The sequence below is a fragment of the Coloeus monedula genome (assembly GCF_965178545.1).
Source record: "Coloeus monedula genome assembly, chromosome: 26".
In the NCBI taxonomy this organism is placed as follows: Eukaryota; Metazoa; Chordata; class Aves; order Passeriformes; family Corvidae; genus Coloeus; species Coloeus monedula.
Window position 1 is genome coordinate 1,838,094 of NC_138806.1, and position 19,812 is coordinate 1,857,905.

Here is a 19,812-nt window from a genome sequence, read left to right on the forward strand (position 1 = left end):
CAGAGCTCTCGGGGCATTTGGACACCACTCTCAGGGATTCACAGGATGGGATTGTCGGGGTGTCTGTGCAGGGCAGGAGTTGGACTGGGTGATTCTTTGGGATCCCTTCCAGCTCAGGATATTCCAGGATTCTGTGATTTCTGGGGCTGAAGAGGCAGCACTAACTTTAATGGATCTAAGCCCAGGCTTTGCTGAGTATCCTGGCATCTCTCTCCTTCCAAGCAGTCCCTTGTTCTCCCTCTGTCCCATTGTGGGGGATTTGCTGCACTCGGAGCTGCTCAGTCTTGCCTTGGGAGGTGCAAGGGTGAGGCAGGCAGGGCTCTGGGGATCCCCTCACACCTCCCAGTGCTGCAGCCCCTCTGCTGCTGCTGCTGCAGGAGCTGTATGTCTGCACGGAGCTGGATCCTTCCTGTAAGCGAGCCCAGCGGGCTGGGAGGCTGTGGCCGGGCTGCTGAGCAAGGACAGTTATCTTGAAACACATTTTTTGTGCTGTCATGCACCCACGTGTCTGTGCTGTGAACAGACCTCAGATCCGTTGTCCTCAAAAAATGGTGGGTGGTTGGTTGCTAGAATTCCAGACTGGTTTGGGTTGGAAGGGACCCAAAGATCATCTTGTTCCACCCTCTCACCTCCCACTATACCAGGCTGCTCCAAGTCCTTTCCAACCTGGCCTTGGACATTTCCAGGGATCCATGGGCAGCCACAGCCACTCCCTCCATCTTTGCATCCCTCCCTTCATCTTCCCCCCCTTCCTCCCTTCTTTCCTCCTTCCCTCTCTCCCTTCCTCCCTCCATCCTTCCCTCATTCCATCTTTCCTTCCTTTTCTCCCTCCCTCCATGACAGCATCGCCCCTCCATGCAAACCCTTCTCCCAGACAAGTCCTTTATCCTCTGAGACATTTTATTACCAGTTCTGCTTTAGATTAAACAGGCCTTCAGTATATAAAAATAATGTATACAAATGAGCAGTTAATGGTTTACATTTCTGGCTTAAAGGCATTTATAAGTTACACATTCATTTCCCATCCCTCCCCGGACACGGAGCCGGCGCTGAAGCAGCTTAAATACAGCAGGAAGCAGCGGCTGCTCTGGCTAAAGCTGGGACCAGCGAGAAGGGACAGGAGGAGGGACAGGAGGAGGGAGGCGCGTCCTCGCATCGGGACGAGCGGGGGCCGTTTATGAAGCGAATGCACCGAGAGGTTTCATTGCGGCTCTGCGGGGCCGGGGGTTACTCAGCAGCAGCGGCGCAGGGGAGGGAGCGACAGTCGGGTCCAGTGCGGTACCGAGAATCTCGTGCGGCTCTCGGGCCCCTCCTGCCTGGTGGCAGCAGGGACCCCGCAGCCTTTGGGATCGCGGTTGCTGCGGGGCTGGAGGCTGCCGGCGTCTCCTGCGTGTCCCACCCCGGGCTGACAGTCCCGGTTTATCCCAGAGGCTCCAGCTCCGACAGTGCAGGTGGATGCTGGTGGGCGGAGGTGCCACCACCTCGCAGGGACTCGTCCCTGCTGCTGACTGTCGCAGCTACGGAGCCCCTCTTGCGGCGAGGAACAGCCCAGCGCTGCTCGCCACAGCCTTGGGGGCACCCTGTGTGGGGGTGTTCCCATCCTTGCTGCCGCAGCACAGAGAAATTTGAAGGAAGACACAAAATCATGTAAAATAGCACCGCTGCCAGCCGGTGGGGCCGGGAGGTGCCCAGGGTGGGAGCTTTGCAGCAGCTCTTCGCTGGCTCTGCAGCGCAGGAGAACGCGGATCTCGAGGGGCTCTGCGGGGCCGGAGGAGGCGGGGGAGATGTGCGGGGACCGCCGTGTCCCCGCTGACACCCCCTCCCCTCCCGCAGCGGCAATCAAAGGCACCAGCAAGCTGAGGAGTGGGACACGCCGGTGCGCAGGGCTGGCCCCGCGGCTGGCGTGCGAGGGAGCAGCGCCGGGGTAGGGATGGGACAGCCCCTCTTCTCCTTCCAGGACAAGTTGGGGCCCTTTCTGTGCTTCCCCCTCCCTGTCCGTAGCCAGGAGGGTTCCCCAGCCCCGCCAGCCTGGGGAGAGGAGCTCAGGGACATCGCCAAGCAAGCGCCGGGGGTGCCCGTGCCAGACCCCAGGCGGGCAGGGTGGAGCTGGCACGTTAAGCGGCTGGAGAAGCTCGGAGCAGGCACTGTCCCTCCACCCCGCCGAGCCCCGGGCTGCGGGGCTGACATCCTGCGGTCCCATCTGTGTCGGGAGGATGGTCCTGCCCCGGTCCCGGAGCTGCAGGCACGGCGCCGGTCACAGCGCGATGTCCGGCGTCGCCTGCAGGCTCTGCCCCGCCGCGCGTTTCTTGGCGCTGCCGCGGGCCTTGTCCCCTCGCCGGTACGGGTTGTTCCGTAGATCTGCACCGGGGGAAGCGCAGGGGCTGCGTGAGCTTCACTGCCCACCCCGGATGGCGGGGATCACCCATCACAGACACATGGAATGGTTTGGGTTGGAGGGACCCTAAAGCTCATCCAGTGCCACCCCTGCCACGGGCAGAGACACCTTCCACTATCCCAAGGTGCTCCAAGACCCGTCCAACCTGGCCTTGGACACTTCCAGGGATCCAGGGGCAGCTACAGCTTCCGTGTGCCAAGGTTCACCCTCACAGGAATGAATTTTTCCGAACCTTCAACCTAAAACTCTCCTTTTAAACTTTTAGTTTAAAACCCTTCCTCCCTGTCCTGTCTCTGCCCGGGATCGCCCCTCTGGGTATGAGTGTACTCAGGAGGAGCCAAGAGCCGCACGCAAGGACGGGAGGAGCAGCAGCTACGAACAATCAGCCCGTGGGACCGCGACCCTCGGCTCTCGGAGCCCAGCACAGCACCGGGGGCTGATCCCGGGTGCCCCCGGGGTTGGGGTTCAGCGTGGGACAAATCCGGCCACACACCTGGAGAAACCCCGGAGGGAGGGGGAAGCCCGGCAGCCCCCGCCCCCCTGCGCCGGCCCCGCGGCCCCACGTTACCTACAGAGGGCTCTCCTCGTTGAAGCTCATGTCGCAGAAGAGCCGGGACGAGCGTTTGCCCGTCCGGGCCGTGAAAGGGACAGTTTTGAGAGCTGAGCAGAGCGATCCAGAGACAGCGAGGAGGAGCAGGAGGAGGAGAGAGGAGGAAGAAGCAGAAGAGGAGGAAGAGATGTGAGACAGGGCAGGGAGCACTCGGCAGCTTTGCCATGTGGGATGGGAAGGTGCTGCAGGTAGGTTTGGTCCCAATGATGGGGCTTGGTGACCCTCCAGCTCCTGTGACAGCCTCTGCAGCCCTCAGCTCTGGGTCTGTGATGTGGGGACACCTGGCTGCTCACCTGAAATCATCTCTCACCTGAAATTATATCCTCGATGGCCCCATCTTTGCCTTCGTAGATGAGCGGCTCCTTCACCATCTGCCTCTTCTTCAGCTCAGCAATCATGTCCATCTGCTGCCTCCTGGCCTTCTGGACAGGCAGCTGGGGAGGGAACAGGGCGGTTGAGTGGCATGATCACACCCCAGAAGAGATGGGGTATCCTCACCTTCACCTCCCACCCAACTCTCCCTCCCCAGGACCCGTTTAGTCCTTCCCCACCACTCAGCCCGCTCAGGGCTGGGGCTGGGACCCCACCAGGACACAGATATGGGGGCATCTTCACCTCGGGCTGCTGCTCGCTGCCAGGGGAGCCGGATTCCGCCTCTTTGGCTGCAGCCTCTTGTTTCTTCCACAGCTCAATGTCCTGCTCTGCTTTCTGGGGAGAGGTGCAGGAAGGGTGTGCTGAGCCAGGGGAGTCCAGGACTGCAGCCCCCCTCCTTCCTCCCCTCACAGTCCCCAGCTCACCCCAACACAGTTCCAACATCTCTGACCATCCCAAAGGCATTCCCGAGCCCCAGGGTCTCCTGGCCCCACGAGCCCAAGCCTTGCCTGTGGCTTCTGCTGATTGCTCCCAAGTGGGGTCAGATGCCCCGAATCTCCTCCCCAAATCTCCTCCTCAGAAACAGAGAGGAGGAGATGCCCCCTCCTACCTTGTAGGCTCTGATGAAGCGCATGAACATAGGGAAGAAGGTGGTGGGGGGACTGGTCTTGGGGTTCTCCCCGAAATACTCCACAGCTGACTCATATGCTTCCTGTGGGCAGAGACCACGGGCTGGGGCTGGGCAGCGGTGCCCATCGCGTGCCGCCTCCTTCCAGCCTCTCCCACCTCCCCATCCCGCCCCATATCCCTCCTGGCTGTCCCACCAGAGCCACATCCCAAGCAGGAGCCTCTCCCATGGGGCAGAGGTGTGAGCAGAGGCCACCCCAGGGTGTCCCCATGCAGGGGACTGCCCCCACGACCCTGCCCCACCCCAGCACCCACCTTGGCGGTTTTGCTGTCAGCCTGCAGCTTCTCCATCACCTCCGAGTTGACCTTGAGGAAGTCCTTGAGCACGGGGCTGTCGTCCTGTCTCATGAACTCCCTGCGGGTCAGCTCCATGCCCTGCTGCAGGCTCCGCACGTCCTGCAGGACGCCGTCCAGGGACACTGTGGGAGGGGAGCAGTGCAGGGTCGGGGCAGGCTCAGAGTGCCAGGGGCGGGGCTGCCTCGACCCCCAGCCCGGGACCCGTGGGCACTACCTGTGCCTGCCTTGTCGAGGAAGTGCAGCTCAGTGTGGAAGCCGGTGAGCTCCGGGTACTTCTCCATGATCACCCGCACCAGGTAATGCAGCAGCGTCTGCTTGCGGTCTGTCGACTTCATCTCCAGGAGCTGGGGCAAGGCAGAGTCAGCCCCGACCCGCAACCACCACGCCCCCACCCTGCCCGGGGCTGCCTCTGGTGGCTGGGTCTGCATCCCTCCATCCCCCAGCCAGGTCTGCATCCCTCCGTTCCCATGGCTGATTCCCATCTTTCTCCATCTCCATGGCTGGGTCTGCATCGCTCTGTCCCCACACCTAGTTCCCATCTTCCTTCATTCCATCCTTCCTCCATCAAGGTCCTTGAATCCTTTAACCTCTCCACATCAGGTCTCCATCCTTCCAACCTCATTCCTATATCTCCATCCCTCTACGTCCTCCCCCTGCCTCTCCAACCCTATACTCAGTCTCTTCATCCCTCCATCCCCACAGCTCAACCTCATGTTCCTCATCCCTACTGCTGGTCCTTGTATCCCTCTCCCCACAGCAGGTTCCTGTGTCCTTCCATGCCTACAGCTGATCCTTGTGTCCCTCTGTCCCCAGGGCTGGTCCCTGGCAGTGGCAGTGCCCCCGATCACCCCCACACCAGGCACCCCATGCCGACCCTACCGCGTCGAGGCTCTGCAGCCGGAAGCCGTAGGCAGCTCCACGCTTGCTGCTGTTCATGTAGTTCCCGAAGGCCAGGACGATCTGCAGGAACACCACGGCTTGGGGACACAGGGCCAGGAGGGCGCAGTGCCTACAGACACCCTGCCAGCACTGCGTGTGCACCCATCGGGGCCACTTCGCCCCAAAGCCCTCACCTCGAGGATGTGGCGCAGTTTGCTGGAGGACTTGAGGGACATGGAGGCGGCGATGATGGCGTTGAGTTGCTGTGGGAGGGAGGGAAGGGTTGAGTGTCGCCGCAGGAGCCGCCCCCGCGCAGCCCCCGCCCCGCCCGTCCCCGGCACACACCGGCATGAGCAGCTGGGCTGTGTCACCGAAGCTGCCCAGGAAGATCATGACGTTCATGCGCTCGGCCAGGCGCGGGATCTTGCTGAAGCGGATCATGAACTGGTCCTCGTCCGAGAGCTCCTCTGGCGGCTGCTGGTCGCGCTCGAACTTCCCGATCAGGGTCCGCTCGTACTCGGTGGGCAGGAAGCGCAGCAGCAGCTCCAGGAAGTCGAGGCTCAGGACTTGCTGGTCGTACCTGCAGGGAGGGGACACCCCTGGCACTGTCAGACCCTGCCGCAGGTCCCGAACATCCCTCCACCCCCACAGCTGGTTCCTGCATCACTCCATCTTTCTATACCTGGATCCTGCATCTCTCTATCTCTCCATATGGATCCCTCCATCTGTCTATCTTTGGTCCCCACATCCCTCCATCTCACATCTGGTTCCTGCATCCCTCCCTCTCTCTGCATCTGGTCCTGCACCCCTCCATCCCCACAACCGGTCTCTGCATCCCTCTGTCTCTCTGTCTGCCCCCCACAGCCCTGTGTCTCGTATCTCATTCCTGCGTCTCTCCATCCCTACATCTGATCCCTCCGTCTCTCCATCCCTCTGTATCTTGTCCCTGCACCCCCACACTGATCCCTGCATCTCGTCAAAGCCCCACCATCCCAACCCCTTGGTCCAGCTGGGCTGCGCCCGACCTTATCCCGACCTTGTTCCACCCCGGGGGGGAGCACTCACGTCTCGATGGCCGTGCAGATGTCCTGGACACTGCGGCCGCCCTTGCGCAGGGTGATGGCCAAGTTCTTGGCCCGGTTGGACTCCATGAGGGTCACCTTGCAGGGGGCCTTCTGCGTGGCCTTGGCCTTGAGGGCACTGATGTCCAGGGCGGGGCCCTGCGCCTTGGTCTTGAACTGCTCCTCAAAGTCACTCATGTCCAGCTCCTGTGGGGACACAGGGCTGTGGGCACGGCAGGGAGGTGGCACGGGACATCCGCGGTGAGGATGGGGCCAGAGGAACGGGATAAGGGTGAGAGGAGGATTGAGGTGAAGCAGGGGAATGAGGATGGAACAAGGGGACAAGTACAGGGGCAGGCGAGGGGACGGGTGGGATAAGGCCGGGGTGAGGGGACCAGAGGATGGAGATGAGGAAGAAGAAAAAGACAGATGTGAGGATGAGGATGGAGCAAAGCCACAAGGACAGGGTGAGAGGAGAAGCACGCCTGATCCCATGCTGTCCCTCTCCATGGTGCTAAGGAGTTTTCCTGACCTCCGGCTCCTCCTGCAGCCCTGTGACACCGCAGGCGGGTGCAGGGTGGGCACGAGGCACCGTCAGCATGGCCTGGGGCACTGACCCACCCAGGCACCCTGTGCCCGGCCCCTCGTCCCCGAGTGCTCACCTGCAGCACCTTCTCGTCGTTGAGCTCGGTGAAGACGGTGCCGTCGATCTGGCTCGGCTTCAGGGCCACCCAGTTGAAGACGGGCATGCGGAACTTGGTCTGGATCGGCTTCTTCACCTTCACTGCAGGGTCACAGGCAGGGGGGGCACGTCACAGGGAGGGGGGTCCCCAACCCACTCTAGGGTGCCCCCAGACCCCTCCAGGGAACATCCCCACCATCCCTGGGCCACACTCACCTGAACTGTTGGCAGTGGGGGAGGCACCCGGCCCGGTTGGGGGCTCCCCACCGAGGGGTGGGGGTGGTGGAGGGGGGGGCACGGGCCCCTCCAGCCCCCCCGGGAGCGGTGGGGGGGGTGGCGGCACTGGGGCACCCGGGAGTGGGGGAGCCGGGGGGGGGGCGGTGCCTGTGGGTAGAGGGGGTGCAGGGGGTGGGGGGGGGACGGGCTCAGCCCCCGGCAGAGGTGGGGGGGGTGGAGGGGGTGGGGGCGGGGGGACAGCAGGTGCTGGTGGGGGCGGGGGGGCTGGAGCCAGAGCCGGAGCATCTGCAAGGGAAAGAAGAGGTGGGTGAGACGGTGACACAGCAGGGCACGGTGCCACCGCCACGCTCCCTCTGCCACCGCATTATCCTGAGCCCCTGGGCACATCCCCACACCCCCGCCTCGGTTTCTGTGCCCAGAGACTCGCTGCCACCCCTCCTTTGTGCCAGGTGTCCCCGCCGGGACGGGGACATCCCCTTGCACCCGCGGTACCCGTGCAGGAGGCGGTGGTGTCGGCGGTGGCAGTGGCCTCTCCAGAAACCACGGGGGCTGCGGGGGTTTCTATGACAACGGGGACAATCTCGATGGCGACGTCTCCGTCGGGCCCACGCAGGATCTGCACCAACCCCTTCTCCTCGAGCTCCGCCAGCCGCCGCTCCAGCGCCAGCCTGTAGCACTCCTGGGGCTGCGGGGACGGCGGGCTGGGCGGCCGCGGGGGGCTCAGCTGCTCCTGGAGAGGTGACAACGCCCGGCAGGTCACCGGTGTCCCACTGCACCCCTCAGTCCCCGGTCCCTCAGCCCCAGCCTTCCCTCAGCACCGCGGCACCCCTGGCTCACCCGCAGCGCCTCCAGCTCCCGCCGCGCCTGGCTCAGCTGCTTCTCCAGCTCCGCTATCTTGGCCATGGAGTCGTTCTCCGCATCCTGCAGCTTCTCCGTCAACTGTGGGGGACGAGGCGCCGCCGCTCAGCCCCGTCCTCATCCCTCCCTCGGGGCTTGCGTCAGCGGCTCTGCCCACGCGCCCACGGCCCACCTGGCTGACGTGCTCCTGCAGCTCCTCCATGTGCTCCAGCACCGCCGTCTTGGTCTCCGAGTCCTCCAGCATGGCCCCCACGTCGAAGACGTTGTCCAGGTAGGCTTGGATCTGCACCTGCAGCTTGTCGCTCTCGGTGAGGCGCAGAGTCTGCCGAGGGACAGCCGGGGTCACCATCAGCACTGGCAGCACCCCCGGCACCCCCCCTCGGCGTCACCCACCTCCAGGTACTGGTCCAGCCCCAGGTGGGTGAACTCGTACTGCAGGAACACGCGGAAGTTCATGTTCTCCACCGAGTGCACCACGATGTTGATGAACTGCATGCAGGCCACCTGCGGGGACACGGCTCAGCGCGGCCACAGGCACAGCACAGGGGCAGGGTGGCCCTTGGGGACACTGCCCTGGGGGCTGCATGGGGGGTTGGTGGCCCGCAGGGACACGGTGCCCCTGGGGAGTGCATGGTGGTTTGCACAGTCCTGGGGACATGGTGGCCTGGGGACAGCACCTTGGCCTTGGGGACATGATGGCCTGGGGACAGTTCTGTGGCTTAGAAGCCCTTGGGGACACAAAGCCCTTGGGGACAGTGTGGTGGCTTAGAAGCCCTTGGGGACAGCAGAACAGCCTGGCAGCCCTTGGACACGGCAGCCCTTGGGACATGCCACCCCCAGGACAGCAGGGTGGCTCAGCAGCCCTTGAGGACATGGTGGCCTGGGGAGACTTTGGTGGCTCAGCATCCCTTGTGGCATGCTGGCGCAGGGACAGTGTGGTGGCTTAGGGGCTCTTGGGGCATAATGGCCTGGGCACAGTGCAGCAGCCTGGGTGACATGATGCCCTGGGGACAGCAGAGCACGAGCGCCAGCAGCCACTCACCATGAAGTCAATGTTGGTGTCCTCGTTTCGGAAATATTCCATCAGCTTCTCGAAGCGGTTCTTCTCCCCGCAGACCTGGAGGGGAGCAGGGGGCTGAAGGCCATGGAGGACATGGCCAGGGGACACCCAGGAGGGTGGCAGGACAGGAGGTCCCCGTTGGTGACACCATCCCAACCCTGACTGGTGCTGCCAGGCACCCAGCCCAGCTGGGACATGGCCCTGGGAACACAGGCTGGCATGGGGACATCAAGCTCAGTGACTGGAACATCCCTAAGTGAGCCAGAGATTGGCATTTTGAGGATGGCACAGGGCTCTGCCACACACAGGGAAACTGAGGCACAAACCCAGCTGGAGCACAGATGTTCATGTGGGGACTGTGTGTCCCTGCTGGGGACTCACCTCCTTGAAGTTGTCAAAGGCAGCCAGGATGATGTCGTGGCCACCTCGGACCAGGCAGACGGCGGCCAGCAGCTCCAGCACCAGAGCCTTGGTTCTGCAGGAACACGCGGTGTGAGGGGGTTGGGGCCATGGGGCTGGCGAGGGGACGGGGGGACAAGGGACAGCAGGGGACAGGGCAGCTCCTACCTGGCACTCTTGTTGTTGAGGCTCAGGGTGATCTCGTTGACGCAGGCTGGGTGGTTCATCACCAGGCTGAAGCCAGACTTGGGGAGGGGAAAGGAGCATTAATGGCATCGCGTGTCCCCCTGGAGACACTCCAGGACCTTGGGACACCCCCACGCCACATCCCCACCAGACAGGAGGTTGGATGAGGACATCTCAGAGCCAGGGGATGCAGACCCGGTCCCACCCCGAAGCTGCCACCGCAGGCGCGGGGGATCCCGGGGGAGCCCCGGGAGGATCCCCTCGGATGCCGCCCACTCGCACCTGGTAGTTCATGATGGCGCGGAGGCACATGATGCACACATGGACATCGTCCTTCTGGCTGACGAGCCGCGAGTTGCGCAGCGTCTTCCTGCTGTGCGAGGGGTTCAGCCTGGGCGGGGAGAGCGCGGCTCAGCGGGGCCCGGGGCGGCCGCGGGGGCAGCGCAAAGCGGGGAGGGGACAGCGCATGGGGGTGGCAGCGGGGGCGGGGGGACACCGGGGTACCCGGGCGGCCGCACCCCACGGGAGAAACCCCCGTGTCCGTGTCCACCTAGAAGCCCTCGGGCGGGGGGGGTGATGTGGGGTGGGACGGGATTTGGGGCCCCCTCGTGCACACGGGTGGTCTCGGAGGCTCACCGGGGCGGGCAGGAGCTGCCGGGTGACCTGGGGGCACTGTCCCCATCGCTGCCCGGGGCACCGCAGGGGACGCTGGGGTGGACGTGGCGGAGGAGGGTGTGGATGTGCTGGTTCGAGAGGCAGCAGCTGGAGGCGCGTTAGAGCCTGCAGGACAGGAGGGAGAAACGGGGCTCCCGCGCCGCCCCGGGGACACCCGGGCTCGGGGACAAGGGATGGGACCCCCTGCGGGTGCCACGTCCCTCCTGACCTGTCTCTGGGGCTGGGAGGGACACCCCGGCTCCTCCAGAGCTGCTGGCAGGCGGCGAGGGACCCCCGCGCTCCCCAGGGTGCCACGTTACAGCTCCTGGGGCGACCGCGGTGGGGTGTCCCTGGGACCCCCCGCCCACCGGGGATGCTCCGCAGGCCCTGTCCCCAATACCGGTGACCAGCAGCGGGGTCCCGTGGGGTGTCCCCGTCCCGCCAGTGCCCCGTCACCTACCGTCAGCGCGTCCCCGGCAGCGTGCAAGAGAAGAGCGGGGTTAGACGGGGCTGCGGGCGAGCGGCACCAAGCGAGAGCCACCAGCCACCAGGACCGGCTTCGGGGGACACAGGCCCGTCCCTCCGCCCCGAGTTTAAACCAGGGGGCTGCGATTTGCTCTCCCAAAATCTCCAACACCCCCAATTTTTGTGTGTTCCTGGGGTTTAACCAGAGCACCCCAGGACGGTCTCAGTGCCAGGGTGGGGACACGGATCCAGCCCAGCCCCTGGGGGCACACAGGGGGATGCGGCTTTGGCCCCACCCTTAAACCAGCAATGGGCACCCATTTTTAGGACCGAGCCTGCGTCTCCCTGCCAAGCCCCTCTCCAAGCGCGGCGCGGCCGGGGGTGCAGCGAGGCAAGAGCGGGGACATGGCACAGGGACAGGGGACAGTTGGGGACGGGACCACACGTTACCTTACAGTGAGGGGCCGCATTTTGGAGGAGCCCTGGGTGGGGGACGAGGAGGTGCTTTTGTTCAGGTCCTCCAGCGACCGCTCCTTGCCCTTGTCAGAGCCGGGGCTGCTGTTCTCTGTGCTCTCCATGTCATACCTGGTGGCCCGTGGGGAATGGGGACGGGTGAGACGTGGCACCCCAATACGGGCAGATGCTTCTCAGGGATGTCGGGGATGTTCTGCTCAGCCCCAGCCATGGAGCATCGCCCTGATGACAAGGGAGGGCACCCCCAGGGACCCCCCAGCCCCGCTGAGCCCCAGGGGAGGCTGATCCCAGCCTTGGGGACGGGGCACCCGGTGGGGACGTACGCGACGGAGCACTGGGCAAAGGCGAGGTATTCCAGCAGCACGTCCAGCCCCTTGTTCTCCTCGTTGAGGAACTCCTGGACCCAGCTGGAGGGTGCAGAGGGTTAGTGGGCTCTGCCAACCCTCACATTCTCTCTCCCCGCGCCCCCAGACCCTCGGTGGAGCCACCCCCTGGTCAGAGCTCCCCAGCAAGGGTGGAACACGCTGGGGACATGAGGTGGCACCATGAGCTGGCATTTCTCTGAGGCCAGGTGAGTGCCATGGTGACCCTGATATATGGGGGACACAGCCCAAGGGCTCTCCTGTCACCACTGCCACCACAGGACAGCCTGGCCCTGGGGACCATGGGCACCCACCACCCCACAAGGGGTCAGGACACCCAGGGTGGGGGCAGGGTCCCTCCTGGCACCCAGGGGGTACCAGAGACCCAATATGGGGTTCAGACCCCACAGCACCCCCATCTGCCTCAGCACCCTCAGCCCCCCCAAGAGTGCAGGATGGGGCCACAGCCTCCACATCCTGCTGTCACTCTCCAGCCAGAGCCAGCAGCACGTCCATCCCCACCCCGGAGACAGTGGCAGCGGCTGGATGGCAGTGCCACCCCCACCCTTACCCGATGTAGTTGGTCCTCAGGGAAATCTCCAGCTCCCGGAGCACCTGCGTGGACTCCTGCACTCGTCTCTTGAACTGTGGGACAGGGACAGCCATTGGCACCGTGCCTGTGCCCAGCCTGGGATGGGGACCAGGGGACCGGGGTGCAACGGGGACCCCTCACCTTCCTGCTGACACCGCCTGTGTCCAAGTAGCTCTTCAGCTTCTGGATGTAGGCGGACGGAGGGTTTTTCACCTGGAAACGCTCCTGCGAGCCCCAGAGAGAGGCTGAAACTGGGCCACCTGCTGTGGCACGGGGACATGCCACTGCCCCCAAAGCAGCCACAGTGTCCCTGTCCCCACCCCAACCGCATCAATGCTTAATGAGGTTAATAAGGTGTTGTGTCAGTAATGAGATGGATGTCAGTGCTCGGTACAGCCAGATTGATGCCACAAGTGGCACTTGGGGACAGGGACAGCACTGGGGATGCTGTGAGCTTGGACCTCACCTGGTCACAGATTAGCTCCCACTTCTTCTCGTTGTCGTACTGGTTGAGCAGCTTCATCTTGTCCGGGGGCAGGTTCATGGAATTCTGTGGGTGAAGGGTGTCAGCACTGGGGGTCACCCCAAAAACACCGCTGGGGCTGTAGCAGCCCTTGCTCACCCAGCACTGGGTGTCCTTGCTCAGCAGTGCGACAGGGGGACACCAGTGGGACGTGGGGATACCCATGGAAGGATGGGGATGTTGGTGGGAGAATGGGGACACCGCTGGTGGGACATGAAGATTCCAGTGAGAAGATGGGGACAGTAGTGGGACAGTGGGAACAGTGGTGGGGAAATGAGAACAGCATTCTCAGGATGGGGACACTGGTGGATGGTGAGGACAACAGCGGGAGGTTGGGAACATCACTATGACGATGACGTGAGCATGCCATGGACTCATCAGCAATGTCCCCACCTGAGGGTCCCCAAGGGGAGGGCAGGAGGTGTTGGTGGGGGACAGGAGGAAGAACTGGACACATCCGTCCATGTCATGAGTGCACCCTGTGCCTGGCCTCAGCCAGCCCAGTCCTGGCAGGGCCACATGGGGTGAGGGATGGGGACACTGACTGGTGACACAGCTGAGGGAGCCCAGGCCATGCTGGAGGGGTCACCCCCGAGTCCCCCCCACCACAGATGCAGGACGAGCCTGTCTGGGGAAACCAGTGTTTATTAAGAGACGATGATGTCAGGGCCTGGCGTGTCCCCATGTCTCTCTGTGCCACCGTTGCACAACCCCAGCCCCCACGGCTGCCCCAGGACGTGACGCGGTTTCCGCTCTCGGCACCAGGCGCTGCCGAAACCGCTCCTGCCGTGAGCGGGGTGCAGCTCCCGCCTCTGAGCTGCTCTGCTCAGGGACCCCATGGGGTGACCTTCATGGGACACCCACCATGGCCTGGGCCACGCTGCCGCTCAGCTCGGCTCACGGGTGATTTATTTTGCTAAAAGATCCAATTTCTGGTGCTCCAGCTCACCTGGAGAGAACCTGCAGGCTGGCACGATGGCACGTGGAGCAATGCACAGCCCCAAGTCACCCCTAAATCCCAGTCTTGGGGTTCCCTGATGAGGAGGATGGGGACGTGGGGTGCATGCCGTGCTGGAACAACCACATCCTTGGAGGAAGGCATCTCCCAGGGCTTTGGCTTCCCACAGAAGAACAGGTCCAAGGGGAGAGGTGCCACTGTGGTGGGCAAGAACAGAAACCTCTCCACCACCTCCAGGGAGGACCTGTCAAGCTGCTTTCACAGGAAGCCAAAACCAGGAGCTGTGGGTGGGGAGGAGCTGGGTTTGTCTGGGGCTGGCTGGCACAGAGAGCTGGGCAGGGGGTACAGTCAGGCTGCAGGGTCAGAAATGGCCTCACTGTGAAGCCACTGGAGCTGCTGGGGGGATTCTGGGATGGGCAAGGTGACAGCAGCACCTGGGTGTCCCCATTGCTGGTCCCTGAGCTGCCATCCTTGGGATGGATGAGGGTCAGACCAAGGGACAGCGCTGTGCCAAGAGGGACCACGCACCCAAACACCCCACCCAGGGCTCCACCAGCACCGTGGCACCCTCCGTGGGACCTTGTTGGGTGCCCTCAGCAGAGAGGGGAGGGTGGCACCGGCCACGTGGAGCAGCTTGAAGCCATCACGTGGGACTCGGACAAAGCAGGACCCTGCGCTGACGGTGGGACAGGACCCAGCACTAGGGTGGGGCAGGGGACGCTGGGCTGTCCCTGTGGAGGTGGCTCTGCCCGAGCCCCTCGGTCCCTCCCTTGCGGGCAGGATGTGGCACAGGTCGGGTACAAGCTGGGTGGTGGCTGCGTCCCGAGTGGGCTTGTGGTGCCGGGGCGGAAGCGGCTCCGCTGAGGAGCCTCAGCCGGCAGCACAAAGGAACCGATTCTCATTTCCTGCCGCGGAGCGGGGAGCGGCCGTGTGGGAGGTGGGGCAGGGTGGGTGATGTGGGGCTGGGTGGATGATGTACAGAGCAGCAGCCAAGCACCCCAGAGAAGAAGGACTTAGTCCTCCTCCTCTTCCTCCTTCGGAGACAAGGATGGAGGAGCCACAGGGACTTGTCCCCAGCAGCCACATCCCTCAATCAGCACCCAGCACCCTCATCCCACCCCTGCCCGGGGCTTCCCAGCAGCCTCATAGCCCACCACGTCACTGAGTGGGTGCCACCAAATGTCCCCCAACAACCGGCTGTGACTCAAAGTGCCACAGAGCCTGTGGTGCCATCCCAGCCATGCCCAGCACCAGGATGAGGCTGGCTGGGACCCAACACCAGCTGTGGGGTGAGCCAGGCCAGCCCTACACTCAAACCAAGGGCAGGGCAGGTGAAGCAGCACCAACATCGGTTTTGGGTACAAAAGAAGCTTTTCCTATCATGGCTGCCAGGGACGGAGCTATTTTGGGTGTCAGACACCTCTTTTTGTTCCACACGTGAGCGGGCAGCGCCGAGCGGAGCCAAGCTGAGCTGAGCACAGAATGTTCCGGCATCCTCCAGGGAAGTGTTTGTGCTGCAAACCCCGACAGGCTGAGTGTGAACCGGGCTGAACCCTGGGAGCCGTTTCTGGGACACGGGGGATGCGCATCCACAGAGAGGGGATGGAAAGCCTTGGCAGCACATGGGATGGCACAACTTTTCAGTCAGCCAGCGGGCACTGAATCCTGCCCCAGGGAAGGGGACAGGGCAGGGAACTGCCCCAGATGGCGGCTTAGGGGCTCTCTCCAGCTGCAGGAGGACCAACATCTCCAGGTGCCCGGGTGGCTGACGGACCGCGCCACTCCTGGGATGCTCCATCCCTCATGGCCACTGAGCACCCCTGAAGTGGTTTGGGACATGCTCAGTCCTGCAGTGCCAGCCGTCCCATGGTGTCCCCTCCAGTGCCCCCCGACTGCCACTGGACTTGTCTTCCTGCCTCTTCCCAGGGCTCAGTGCAAGGCACAGAGCAGGACCAGGGCTCCCCGACCTCCCTCATGCAGCAAACTGGGCCAGGGGATGCTTCCAGGACCAGTCCATCCCATCAGGGACTCCCAAACCCACCAAGTGTCAGCAGGGACAGCCGGTGGAGGAGCAGACCTGTCCCCAGGATGGCCAGGGGAGCAGCGGGAGCGGGCTGGGGTGAGCGGCCGCTGCCGCCTGCGGCTCCAGCTCTATTTTAAGAACAAGCAGAAGCTGCTGTAGCTCAAGTCGGGGAGAGGAGCCTGATCCCATCACCGTGCCCTCATCCCTGCTGGGTGCCCACCCTGCACTGGGATGTCCTCCTGGTTCACCCGGGGCTGGATCCAGCAGCACAGGGGGGCTCCTGCACCAGGACACTCTCCAGACCCTGATCCAGCAGCTCTTGGCTCACAGGCCACTTCCCTCCCTGCCAGGGCACACGTCCCCCATGGGGACACCCTATTGCAGCCCCACATTCCCCAGCCAGCCTTGGCCACTGGGCTGGAACGGGGCTGGGGATGGATCCAGCAGGAAGCTGAGGACCAGTTTCATTTCCTGGTTGAGCCGAGGCTGACTCTGTGGCCAGGGCTCGCTGGTGACCCATCCTGCTGCTGGGGCCAACAGCACATCTGCAAACATCTGCAAACATCTGCAATGGTGACGTTGGCCTTGCACTCCCCCAGGTCCTGGGAGAAGAGGCAGCAAAGCCCCCACCAGGAAAAGCTCCCGGCTGGAGCAGCCCCAGCCCCAGTCAGCCGCTGTTTGATTTTGACTCCACCACACCTCAACTCACAATTCCACTTTTTATGTTCCCAGTTAATGCCTCTTGACATGCAAAGGGGGAAAATCCCAACTGCTCCAAGCAGGAGTCTCTGAGCATCCCTACCCCAGCAGCAAAGATGCTCCTCCTCTGCTCCATCCCAAAAATCCACCTCGTCATATCCCAAACCACTTAGCACGGGGCAACCCTCCCATCACTCTGCCAAAGCGACATCTGCCACAGTGCCCCAGCTGGGAAGGAGCCAATTTTGGAGAACAAAGTTTTGGGTAACTAAATTCCCATGTCTTGGCACAGAATGGGCGTATCCATCCCCTCCTGGCAGCAATTTGGATCCCCTAGGCTCATCCCTGGGCTTTTCTGCCAAGGCTTTGCACCACCAGCTCTTGCAATTTGGGATGTCCAGCCCAAAACTGATTTGCGCTGAGCTCTCATGGCATCACTGTAACCATGGCAACGTGTGAGGTCTGGATTGTGTCCCGCCAGGAGATTCCCAGCTCATCACCACCTGCTCCATCACTGAGCTCACCAGCTCAGGAGCTGGAAAAGTTGAAGCCAGAGTCAGGGAACGTGTTTGTGGTGGGCGAGGGCAGAGGGACCCCCTGTCCCCATCCCCCCGGGGTGCCACTGCTCCCACAGCCCTGAGAATGGGGAAGGGACGCTGCGAAAGGAGGAAGCGGGATTGGGACAGCCGGTTTCACAAGACACCCGCTTCCCGTCTGGGCATATCCAACCCCCTGGGTGCTCCCTTTTCCTGGAAAAGGGCTTTCCCTTGGGATGAAGGCAGAGAAGGTGCTGCTGAGGGCCTAAAGCGGTGCTTTCCCCTCTTCTGACCAGTTTTTGTTTTAGGATTTCCAAGCTGCTGGACCCAGCCCAGCAGAAAGTACCTCTTCCTGGGGCCTCGCAGCGGAAGCACCCCGAGGTCTCTTCCTGCCACCGCTGCTGTGACACCCGGAGCCATCACAGGCACCACCACCCCACCCAGCCACCTGCCATCACGGGTGCCCCACGGCAAACCCCTCTTTGGGATTTCGGGGGTCCCATGGGGGTCCCACCAGGCAGAGCCCCTCAGTATCATCCCCCTGCAGCTGCAGTGGCTCCGGCTGCAATGATCCCGAAATAATCCCATAAACTCCACGAGATAAAAAAACTCCCGAGAAATTTGTGCTCAGGGCTGGGATGGGGGACCCCACAGAGCAGATCCCAGCGGATCCAACCGAGCAGATCCCGGTGTGGCGGCATCCTGGAAGCTGCGCCCGCGGCTGCTCCCGGCACGGGATCGGCAAAGCGGCTCCATCTCCCGCCAGGGGCTCAGGGGATTAAAGCAGCATTTTTTTTTTTCTCGGAGCGTTTTTGGGGAGGGCAGGGATAGAGGCTGGAGCGGGTGGCGCGGTGGCGGGAGCCGGCCCTCCTGGCGCGAAGGTCACGGCCGGCCCACCCCGCTCAAGGACGGAGGGAGCGAGCGGGAGCCGCTCTCCCGCAGTTCCGAGTGTTTCCAGGAGCTGCCATCCATCCCACGGGAACGCGGCTCCGGCATCGCCCGCTGCCCACCCCGCGGGAGGCCGGGAGCGGTGCCGGGGGGCTTCCCCGGCTCCGGGGGGGAGGAGGAGGAGGAGGAGGAGGTGAGCGAAGCATCGCCATCCGCAGCACCGGCTGCCTGCGGCGCGCTCCGGCCCTGCCGCCGATCCCGCCATGGCGGAGCCCGCCCGGGGTCCGAGACTCGGGGTCACCCCAAGAATTTGGGGGCCGGATCCCCCCAAGGTGAGAGCGATGAGGGGAGGGGAGCGGCTGGAGGTCATCCCGGGGCAGGGCTGAGCGTCCCCGGGGAAACGAGGTGGGAGCGGGGCAGTCACGGTTATGAATAAGATTATCAATTAAATAATAAATCAAATAATTAATAGAACGATGAAATAGTAACAATCCCATCATTATAATGACGGTAACGGAGGTAACGCTGCCAATGATGCTGATGCCGGTAGGGATGCTGAGAGATCCGCCGGCGGCTCCGGGCCCCCCGCAGCGGCTCCCCCCCGTCCCCCCCGCTATGTCCGGCCCCCTCCCCGCCGGACCCCCCTGTCCGGTCCGGCCCCCCCCCGAGGCCGCCCGTCCCCGCTCACCAGGACGCGGCCGAAGCGCTCCTCCAGCTCGGCGGCCCCGGGCATGGGCTGCCGGGGGGGCGGCGGGGCGGCGGCGGCGGGGGGGGGCCCGGGCTGCGGGCGGTGATCGCGGGGCTCCCGCGGGGCCGCGCCCCCCTCCAGCCCCCCGGCCGCGTTGCCCATGGCGGGCGCTGCGGGGCGGCCCCGGCTCCGAGCCGAGCTTCGTCCTCGCCCGTCCCCGCCGCCGCTCGCCGGCGTTTGCAACTTCTGCGGGGCGTTATCGCGCTATAAACGCTCAGCCCGCCCCCCCGGCCCCCGCCCCGGCCGCAGCCAGAGGCGGCCCCGGCACCTGCTCGGCTGCGGGGAGGGAGCCCAGCGGCGCTGCCCCGGCGGGGCTTACTGCAGCTCACTAATTTTTATTTTTATTTTTATTTTTATTTTTATTTTTATTTTTATTTTTATTTTTTCGCTTTACTTTATTTTTTATATTATATTTATTTTATATTTTCATTTTTAAGTCTATTTTATTTTATTTTATTTTACTTCATTTTATTTTATTTTATTTTACTTTACTTCATCTTTTAAAATATTATTCTTAAGTTTTTTATTTTATTATTTTACTTTATTTTATTTTTTATTCCTGTTTTCCCTTTATTTTATCTTGCCTTATTTATTACACTTTATTTTATTCTTATTTTAAATTTACTTTCACTCTATTTATTTAACTTTTGCTGTAATTTTTATTTTCTATGTATGTTTTATTTTATTACATTTTATTTAACTATTTTATTTTATTCTATTATTTTAAATTTCCATTAATTTTTTTTTAGGCTTTTTGTTTGACTTTCCTTTTATCTTACAATAATGTTCTACTATTTTTTTATAATTTAGTTTTATTTAATTTTATATTTTTATTATACTTCTTTTATTTATTATTTTATTTACATTTTGATTTCTTATTATTTATTGTTTTGTTTTAACTGATTTTCCTTAAATTTTTTACCTTATTATTTTTAAAATTAATTCATGTATTTCCTTTTAAATGTCATTCTATTCCATGACTGGTTTTTTTTACAGGCAGTGGGAGCAGGGAGAGCACTCGGGAGGTGCTGGGCTCCCTCACCCACCTCAGCCAGCCCAGGAGGGAGTGCCGAGCCCGAGCAAACTCATCACACCCTGGGCAGGGGACCCTGTGGGTGGGCACACACGGGGGGGGGGGGGGCAAATCCCAGCGGTTTGGGATGCTCC

At 62.2% G+C, this 19,812-nt stretch overlaps 1 protein-coding gene across 1 annotated transcript; it reads right to left on the reverse strand.

Moving 5' to 3' along the window:
* Positions 1 to 1,753: 1,753 nt before the first annotated feature.
* On the reverse strand, positions 1,754 to 18,747 carry FMNL1 (formin like 1; the record flags this gene model as incomplete). The annotated part of the gene is made up of 26 exons (XM_082297477.1): positions 1,754 to 2,358; positions 3,316 to 3,439; positions 3,621 to 3,713; positions 3,988 to 4,089; positions 4,320 to 4,483; positions 4,576 to 4,705; positions 5,241 to 5,321; positions 5,435 to 5,503; positions 5,586 to 5,820; positions 6,306 to 6,508; positions 6,964 to 7,085; positions 7,200 to 7,505; positions 7,713 to 7,950; positions 8,058 to 8,159; positions 8,251 to 8,400; positions 8,472 to 8,582; positions 9,121 to 9,195; positions 9,520 to 9,613; positions 9,706 to 9,782; positions 10,006 to 10,114; positions 11,293 to 11,427; positions 11,640 to 11,723; positions 12,250 to 12,323; positions 12,412 to 12,495; positions 12,737 to 12,820; positions 18,586 to 18,747. The coding sequence occupies 26 exons, from the start codon at positions 18,745 to 18,747 to the stop codon at positions 2,255 to 2,257; spliced, it is 3,312 nt and encodes a 1,103-aa protein (XP_082153603.1). The 3' UTR covers positions 1,754 to 2,254.
* Positions 18,748 to 19,812: the final 1,065 nt, after the last annotated feature.